The sequence below is a fragment of the Ciconia boyciana genome, chromosome 1, assembly GCF_034638445.1.
Source record: "Ciconia boyciana chromosome 1, ASM3463844v1, whole genome shotgun sequence".
NCBI classification, from domain to species: domain Eukaryota; kingdom Metazoa; phylum Chordata; class Aves; order Ciconiiformes; family Ciconiidae; genus Ciconia; species Ciconia boyciana.
The window spans coordinates 1,518,238-1,527,725 of record NC_132934.1 but is presented as its reverse complement, the minus strand read 5'-3'; the positions used below and the strand labels follow the sequence as shown (position 1 = coordinate 1,527,725).

Below are 9,488 nucleotides of genomic sequence, written 5' to 3'. Positions count from 1 at the left end.
GCTCGCTCGGGAGGGGGACGGGGTCATTTGGGGGCGGCCAACTTGTGCCCCGCGCCCTCGGGGAGGTCGGGGTGTGGGGCTGGGGGGCCGGGGTGGCTCGGTGGGTTGGGGGGCGGGAGGGGGACACACAGGTCCTGCCCCACGGCTCCTGGGGGGGGCGGCTCAGCCCCCTCCCGGCCCCGCGGGAGGAGGGCGGGGCCACCCCAGCCCCATGGGTGGGGGCTCTGCACCACCCCAGCCCCACAGAAAGGGGCTCGGTGCCCCCCCCAGCCCCACAGATGAGGCCCCAGCATCACTCCAGCCCCATAGAGGGTGGCTCAGCCCCACCCCAGCCCCACAGATGGGGGGCTCAGCCCCACCCCAGCCCCATGGATGGGGGCTCTGCACCACCCCAGCCCCATAGATGAGGCCCCAGCATCACTCCCGCCCCATAGAGGGTGGCTCACCCCCAGCCCCACAGATGGGGACTCAGCACCACCCCAGCCCCACAGATGGGGGGCTCAGCCCCACCCCAGCCCCATGGATGGGGGCTTTGCACCACCCCAGCCCCACAGAAAGGGGCTTGGTGGCCCCAGCCCCATAGATGAGGCCCCAGCATCACTCCAGCCCCATAGAAGGCGGCTCAGCCTCACCCCAGCCCCACAGATGGGGGGCTCAGCCCCACCCCAGCCCCATAGCTGGAGCAGGGGCAGCATCCCACCTCCCTGCCCCACCGCCGCTCGTGGGCCCCGGGCAGGACAAGGGAGCAGGGTCCCGCAGCGGCATCGCCGTGGGGCAGAGTGGGGCAGAGCCGCCCACGGCCCCCCGCCCCATCGTCCCCCCGTCCCCACCCCGCCGTGGGGCCGCGGACGCGCAGACGGGCTCGGCCTCGCGTTCAGAGCGCGGCGGTGATTTATTGTCCCGCCCGCGCCTACATCCTAGGGGCCGAGGGGGTGGCCCCGGACCCCCGGGGCAGCTCCAGCCCCATAGCGGGGGCAACCTCGGTGGGGGGGGGACGGGGGGGGTCCTGGGGCCGGGGCGGGCGCTGGCGGGTCCTCAGCTGGGGCTGACCTGGCTGGAGGAGACGGACGAGACCTCCGTCCGCTGGGCCGAGCTGGAGATGTCCGAGTCGTCCGTCATGGGCTTCCCGCAGACCGTCTCCATGATGCAGGCGCGGAACTACGGGGACGGGGACGGGGACAGGGACGCGGCCGGCTCAGCCCCCGGGGGAGGGGGGGGGTCCCCCCGCTCGTCCCCTGTCCCCAGCCCTGGTGCCACATCGACCCCGTCTCCTGTCCCTGGGGACGAGGTAGCCCCAGCGCTGGAGGTGGGTCTCCGTCCCCAGGTGTCCTCCTCCCCAGCATCCCCCATCGTGTGTCCCCCCCCACCCCGTGTCCCTGCTCCCAGGGTGTCCCCAGTCTGTTGTCACCAGCTGTCCCCGGTCCCTAGGCCACGGCCATCCCTGGTCCCTGGGCATCCCTGGACGTCGTTTGTCCCCAAGTGTCCCTGGGCATCCCTGGTCCCCAGACGTCCTTGGGCACCCCAGGGTGTCCCTGGTGCCCCTAGACGTCCTCAGTCCCTGGGTGTCCTTGTCCCCAGGTGTCCCCAGGTGTCCCTGGTCTCTGCACGTCCCCAGCCCATTGGCATCCTTGGTGTCCTGTCCCCAGGTGTCCCTGGTCCATGGTCACTGAAGTCCCTGGGCATCCCTGAATGACCCTGGGCCCCAAGTGTCCCTGGTCCCCAGATGTCCTTGGGCACCCCGGGGTGTCCCCATGTCCCGGGTGTCCCTGGATGTCCCCAGTGCCCGGCCGTCCCCAGGATGTCCCCATCTCCCAGGTGTCCTGGGGTGTCCCCATCATCAGGGTGTCCCCAGGATGTCCCCATTGCTCAGGTGTCCCAGGGTGTCCCCAGTGCCTGGGTGTCCTGAGGGTGTCCCCAGTGCCCAAGTGTCCCCAGGATGTCCCCATCTTCCAGGTGTCCTGGGTGTCCCCATCGCTTGGGTGTCCCTGGATGTCCCAAGTGCCCAGGTGTCCCCAGGATGTCCCCATCTCCCAGGTGTCCCCATCGCCCAGGTGTCCCTGGATGTCCCCATCTCCCAGGTGTCCCCATCGCCCGGGTGTCCCTGGATGTCCCCATCTCCCAGGTGTCCTGGGGTGTCCCCATTGCCCGGGTGTCCCCAGGATGTCCCCATCTTCCAGGTGTCCTGGGTGTCCCCATCGCTTGGGTGTCCCTGGATGTCCCAAGTGCCCAGGTGTCCCCAGGATGTCCCCATCTCCCAGGTGTCCCCATCGGCCGGGTGTCCCTGGATGTCCCCATCTCCCAGGTGTCCTGGGGTGTCCCCATTGCCCGAGTGTCCCCAGGATGTCCCCATCTCCCAAGTGTCCTGGGGAGTCCCCATCGCCCGGCTGTCCTGGGTGTCCCCATGTCCCAGGTATCTCAGGGTGTCCCCATAGCCCGGGTGTCCCTGGATGTCCCCAGTGCCTGGCTGTCCCCAGGATGTCCCCATCTCCCAAGTGTCCTGGGGAGTCCCCATCGCCCGGCTGTCCTGGGTGTCCCCATGTCCCGGGTATCTCAGGGTGTCCCCATGGCCCGGGTGTCCCTGGATGTCCCCAGTGCCTGGCTGTCCCCAGGATGTCCCCATCTCCCAGGTGTCCTGGGGTGTCCCCATCACCTGGGTGTCCTGGGTGTCCCCATCGCCCGGCTGTCCTGGGTGTCCCCATGTCCCAGGTGTCTCAGGGTGTCCCCATTGCCCGGGTGTCCCCAGGATGTCCCCATGTCCCAGGTGTCCCCATTGCCTGAGTGTCCCCATCGCCTAGGTGTCCTGGGTGTCCCCATGTCCTGGGTGTCCCCATTGCCTGGGTGTCCCAGGGTGTCCCCATTGCCCAGCTGTCCCAGGTGTCCCCATGTCCCGGGGTGTCCCCATCACCCAAGTGTCCCAGGATGTCCCCATCACCCAGGTGTTGTAGGGTGTCCCCATCACCCGGCTGTCCCAGGTGTCCCCATGTCCCAGGCTGTCCCCATCACCCAGGTGTCCCGGGGTGTCCCCATCACCCAGCTGTCCCGGGTGTCCCCATGTCCCCGGGTCCCCGGGGGCACCTGTTTGTTCATGAAGCAGTAGATGATGGGGTTGTAGACGCAGGCGCTCTTGGAGAAGAAGGCAGGGATGGTGACCAGGCGCAGGTCCAGGCCGTGGTCCCGGTTGTTCACCATGTACATGGCCAGGGCCGCGTAGGGCACGTAGCAGAGGCAGAAGGAGCCCACCATCACCACCACCATGCGGGACACCTCCCGCTCCGCCTTCTGCGTCGTGGCCGACTCCTGCTGCTGCGCTGCCACCTGCGCCCGGCGCGGGTCAGGGGCCGGCCCGGCCTCGGCCAGGCCCCCGCCCTCCTGCCTCCGTCCTGCTGTCCGAGCAGCCCTTCCTCCCGCCGGCCCTCCAGTGTTCCATCTCTCCATCCCTCCTTCCCTCCATTCCTTCTGCCTCCATCCCTCCATCCTCCATCCTCCATCCTCCATCCCTCCATCCCTCCATCCCTCCGACCCTCCATCCTCCATCCTCCATCCCTCCATCCTCCTTCCCTCCATCCTCCATCCTCCATCCCTCCATCCTCCATCCCTCCGACCCTCCATCCCTCCATCCTCCATCCCTCCATCCTCCATCCCTCCATCCTCCATCCCTCCATCCTCCATCCTCCATCCTCCATCCCTCCATCCTCCATCCCTCCATCCCTCCATCCCTCCATCTCTCCATCCCTCCATCCTCCATCCTCCATCCCTCCATCCTCCATCCCTCCATCCTCCATCCCTCCATCCTCCATCCCTCCATCCTCCATCCTCCATCTCTCCATCCTCCATCCTCCATCCTCCATCCTTCATTCCCTCCATCTCCTCCATCCCTCCATCCTCCATCTCTCCATCCTCCATCCCTCCATCCTCCATCCTCCATCCCTCCATCCTCCATCCTCCATCCTCCATCCCTCCATCCTCCATCCCTCCATCCTCCATCCTCCATCCCTCCATCCTCCTTCCCTCCATTCCTTCTGCCTCCATCCCTCCATCCTCCATCCTCCATCCTCCATCCCTCCATCCTCCATCCCTCCATCCTCCATCCCTCCATCCTCCATCCTCCATCCCTCCATCCTCCATCCTCCATCCTCCATCCCTCCATCCTCCATCCTCCATCCTCCATCCCTCCATCCCTCCATCCTCCATCCCTCCATCCTCCATCCCTCCATCCTCCATCCTCCATCCCTCCATCCTCCATCCTCCATCCTCCATCCTCCATCCTCCATCCTCCTTCCCTCCATCCTCCATTCCATCCTCATCCCTCCATTCCATTCTTCATCCTCCATCCTCCATCCTCCATCCTCCATCCTCCATCCCTCCATCCTCCATCCTCCATCCCTCCATCCCTCCATCCCTCCATCTCTCCATCCTCCATCCCTCCATCTCTCCATCCCTCCATCCTCCATCCTCCATCCTCCATCCTCCATCCCTCCATCCTCCATCCCTCCATCCCTCCATCCTCCATCCCTCCATCCCTCCATCCTCCATCCCTCCATCCTCCATCTCTCCATCCTCCATCCCTCCATCCCTCCATCCCTCCATCCTCCATCCTCCATCCCTCCATCCCTCCATCCTCCATCCCTCCATCCCTCCATCCTCCTTCCCTCCATCCCTCCGACCCTCCATCCCTCCATCCTCCTTCCCTCCATCCCTCCGTTCCTTCTGCCTCCACCCTCCATCTCTCCATCCATCTCTCCATCCCTCCCTCTTCCCCTCCCTCCCCTCCACCATCTCTCCTTCCTCCCTCCTCCCCTCCCTCCCCCCAGCCCCTCACCATCCTCCCCGCCTTGCACACGCGCGTGCACGCCCCCCCCGCGCCCCGCCCGCCGTGCCCCCCGGAACTCACGGCCCGCAGGGCGCTGAGCAGCTGGGAGTAGGAGAAGATGATGAGGGAGAGGGGCACGATGAAGCAGAAGATGAAGAGGAACCAGGTGTAGTACTCGCTCTTGTACTTGGTGCCCACCGTGTACCAGTCCGGGCCGCAGGAGCACTGCAGCCCCTCGGGCATGTACCTGCGGGCCACGCCGCTCACCGCCCGCTCCGCGCCGCGGGCCACCCCCGGGCCACCCCCGGGCCACCCCCATGGCACAGCCGGGCCACCCCTGGGGCACCCCTGGGGCACCCCGTGGCGCTGGGGGGCTGCTCTGCGCCCCGCGGCACGCCTGTGGCACCCTCGTGGCACTGCCAGGCTGCTCCGCACCCCCGTGACACCCCGTGACACCCCCGTGACACCCCTGTGGCACCCCTGTGGCACCCCTTGGTGGCCCCATGGAACCCCCATGGCACTGCCAGGCTGCTCCGCCCCCCCGTGACACCCCGATGACACCCCTGTGACACCCCGTGGCACCCCGTGGCACCCCTTGGTGTCCCCACAGAACCCCCATGGCAGCGCCAGCCTGCTCCACACCCCCGTGACACCCCCGTGACACCCCCGTGACACCCCTGTGACACCCCTGTGACACCCCGTGACACCCCTGTGACACCCCTTGGTGTCCCCACAGAACCCCCACGGCACTGCCAGGCTGCTCCGCACCCCTGTGACACCCCCGTGACACCCCCGTGACACCCCGTGACACCCCTGTGACACCCCGTGACACCCCGTGACACCCCGTGGCACCCCTCGGTGTCCCCACGGAAACCCCATGGCAGCACCAGGCTGCTCCACACCCCCGTGACACCCCTGTGACACCCCCTGTGACACCCTCGTGACACCCCTGTGACACCCCCATGACACCCCCAGGCATACCCGTGTCACCCCTATGGCACCCCATGGCACCGCCGGGTGGCTTGGCACCCTCCTGGCACTCCCATGACACCCCCGTGTCACCCCTATAGCACCCGTGGCACCCACGTGGCACTGCTGGCTGGCTCGGCACCTCCCTGGGACCCCCCTGGGACCCCCATGGCACCCACGGCACCCCATGGCACCCCATGGCACCCCATGGCACCCATGGCATTGCTGGCTGGCTCGGCACCTTCCTGGGACCCCCGTGGGACCCCCATGGCACCCATGGCACCCATGGCACCCGTGGCACCCCATGGCACCCATGGCACCCATGGCACCCGTGGCACCCCATGGCACCCATGGCATTGCTGGCTGGCTCGGCACCTCCCTGGGACCCCCCTGGGACCCCCATGGCACCCATGGCACCCCATGGCACCCATGGCACTGCTGGCTGGCTCGGCACCTTCCTGGGATCCCTCTGGGACCCCATGGCACCCCATGGCACCTGTGTCACCCATGGCACTGCTGGCTGGCTCGGCACCTCCCTGGGACCCCCCTGGGACCCCCATGGCACCCATGGCACCCATGGCACTGCTGGCTGGCTCGGCACCTCCCTGGGACCCCCCTGGGACCCCCATGGCACCCACGGCACCCGTGGCACCCCATGGCACCCCATGGCACCCATGGCATTGCTGGCTGGCTCGGCACCTTCCTGGGACCCCCGTGGGACCCCCATGGCACCCATGGCACCCATGGCACCCGTGGCACCCCATGGCACCCATGGCACCCATGGCACCCGTGGCACCCCATGGCACCCATGGCATTGCTGGCTGGCTCGGCACCTCCCTGGGACCCCCCTGGGACCCCCATGGCACCCATGGCACCCCATGGCACCCATGGCACTGCTGGCTGGCTCGGCACCTTCCTGGGATCCCTCTGGGACCCCATGGCACCCCATGGCACCTGTGTCACCCATGGCACTGCTGGCTGGCTCGGCACCTCCCTGGGACCCCCCTGGGACCCCCATGGCACCCATGGCACCCATGGCACTGCTGGCTGGCTCGGCACCTTCCTGGGACCCCCGTGGGACCCCCATGGCACCCATGGCACCCCATGGCACCCTGTGGCATTGCTGGCTGGCTCGGCACCTCCCTGGGACCCTCGTGGGACCCCCATGGCACCCATGGCACCCATGGCACCCGTGGCACCCCATGGCACCCGTGGCACTGCTGGCTGGCTCGGCACCTTCCTGGGATCCCCCTGGGACCCCCATGGCACCCATGGCACCCCATGGCACCCCATGGCACCTGTGGCACCCATGGCACTGCTGGCTGGCTCGGCACCTCCCTGGGACCCCCCTGGGACCCCCATGGCACCCATGGCACCCATGGCACCCGTGGCATTGCTGGCTGGCTCGGCACCTCCCTGGGACCCCCCTGGGACCCCATGGCACTCCATGGCACCTGTGGCACCCATGGCACTGCTGGCTGGCTCGGCACCCCCGTGGCACCCCGAGGACCCCCGGAGACATTCCGCCCCCTGCCCGCCCCCTGCCCGCCACCGCCCCACCCCACCTGCTCCACCCGAAGAACGGGGGGACGGCGACGCCGACGCCGATGACCCAGGTGGCCACCACCACCATGAGGGCGTGCTTGGAGCTGAAGCGGAAGTTGCCGAAGGGTTTGCAGATGACGATGTAGCGCTCGAAAGCCAGGAAGGCCAAGGACCACCCCGTCACCAGCCCTGGGGGGACACCGCCGGGACCTCAGCCACCTCCCACCAACCCCCGTGGCTCCACCAGGCCACGGTGGTCACCCCAACTCCTACAGCCCCACCAGACCATGATGGTCACCCCTACCTACAGCCCCACCAGTCCATGGTGGTCACCCCAACTCCTACAGGTCTAGAAGGTCATGGTGGTCACCCCTACCTACAGCCCCACCAGTCCATGGTGGTCAACCCAACTCCTACGGCCCACCAGAACATGGTGGTCACCTCTACCTACAGCCCCAGCAGACCATGGTGGTCAACCCAACTCCTACAGGTCTAGAAGGTCATGGTGGTCACCCCAATTCCTACGGCCCCACCAGACCACAGTGGTCAACACTACCTACAGCCCCACAAGACGACAGTGGTCACCCCAACTCCTACAGCCCCACCAGACCACAGTGGTCAACCCCACCTACAGCCCTACCAGTCCCTGGTGGTCACCCCAACTCCTGCAGCCCCTCCAGAACATGGTGGTCACCTCCACCTACAGCCCCACAAGACCCCAGTGGTCACCTCCACCTACAGCCCCACAAGACCTCGGTGGTCACCTCAACTCCTCCAGGTCTAGAAGGTCATGGTGGTCACCCCAACTCCTACAGCCCCACCAGACCACGGTGGTCACCCCTACCTGCAGCCCCACCACTCCACGGTGGTCACCCCAACTCCTACAGCCCCACCACTCCACGATGGTCACCCCAACCCCTACAGCCCCACCAGACCACGACGGTCGCCCTCCCCTACCTCCGGTGGCCCCCACGAAGCCCTCCAAGGAACACATGTGCTTGCCGAAGACGAAGTAACCCTGGGAGCTGGAGATGAAGACGGTGAAGACGCTGAAGATGCAGGAGATGAAGCCGCTGAAGGAGATGTTCACCAAGATGTAGTTGAGGGGTTGCCTCAGCTTCTTGTACTTGACGGTGACGACCAGGACGATGGCGTTGAGGGGGGTCCCCACCAAGAAGACGAAGCCCATGAAGGCGGTCTGCAGGTAGAACGCCCAGGGCGGGGCGATGTGATATTGGGGTCCATCCCAAGGTCCCAGCGAGGACCCGTTCTTGAAGAGGTAAAACTCCTCGTCACCCGACATGGCGCGACGGGGCTGGGGAGGGGGTGGGGGGACCTGGTGGTCCCCTGCCCTCCCCCTCTGATATACCCTGCCCAGCCCCAAGCCGCTTAAGGGCTGAGGGGGGGATCAAGGCTTCATCCGTGGCCAAACTTGGGGATTAGGGGGGGCTAAGCCCGGCTCAGAGCCTAATCGGCCTCCCTAAGCCGGGCCGAGCCGATTGCCGGGGCTCCCGGCGGATTTTGGGGGGGGGGGGGACATGGACGGACGCCCCCCACCCACCCCAACCCCACCTTTGGGGTGCCCAAGGGGACCCCAAGCTTGGTCCTGCTGCCACCAGGATGTCCCAGCCCTGTGTGCCCTGGCTTGGGGGGGGGGCACGACTTTGGGGTCCCCCGGTGAGGTCACCCCCCCACACGAGCACCCTAGGGTGCCCACAGGGACACGTGGGGTCACCCACTCTGTGCCGGGGGGGGGAGGGTCCTACCCTTGGGGGACCCTGGGGTGGGGGAGCCTGGGCTGAGCCGGGGGAGGTGCTGGGGGGCTGCAAGGGGGGGCATTGGGGGGCACTTTGGGGTGCATTTTGGGGTGCATTGGTGGGGGGCACTTTGGGGTGCATTTTGGGGGTGCATTGGTGGGGGGCACTTTTGGGGGTGCATTTTGGGGGTGCGTGGATGCAGGGTGCACAGCTTGGGGTGCGTTGCGGGGGGCACTTTTGGGGGTGCACTGGTTGGAGGTGCATTGGGGGCACTTTTGGGGTGCATTACGGGGAGGGTGCATTGCCAGGGGTGTGTTCACTTTGGGGGGGGGGGGCACTGCTTGGGGGTGCATTTTTGGGGGTGCGTGGATGGGGGTGCACAGCTTGGGGCGCATTGCGGGGGGATC

General features: G+C 67.3%; 1 protein-coding gene across 1 annotated transcript; it reads right to left on the bottom strand.

Moving 5' to 3' along the window:
- Positions 1-1,035: 1,035 nt before the first annotated feature.
- Positions 1,036-8,627, bottom strand: OPN1SW (opsin 1, short wave sensitive). The gene is made up of 5 exons (XM_072862697.1): positions 8,282-8,627; positions 7,345-7,513; positions 4,892-5,057; positions 3,076-3,315; positions 1,036-1,158 (listed from the first exon to the last, which is right to left on the bottom strand). Exons 1-5 carry the CDS (start codon positions 8,625-8,627, stop codon positions 1,036-1,038), a joined length of 1,044 nt encoding a protein of 347 aa, XP_072718798.1.
- Between the last annotated feature and the right edge of the window lie 861 nt (positions 8,628-9,488).

Excerpts from the sequence above, each read along its gene's own strand:
- OPN1SW (XM_072862697.1), bottom strand. The coding sequence starts at position 8,627 with ATGTCGGGTGACGAGGAGTTTTACCTCTTCAAGAACGGGTCCTCGCTG. Across the intron at positions 7,514-8,281 it reads CTTCGTGGGGGCCACCGGAG|GGCTGGTGACGGGGTGGTCC; the intron begins GTAGGGGAGGGC and ends GTGTCCCCCCAG. Across the intron at positions 1,159-3,075 it reads ACTGCTTCATGAACAAACAG|TTCCGCGCCTGCATCATGGA; the intron begins GTGCCCCCGGGG and ends CCGTCCCCGTAG.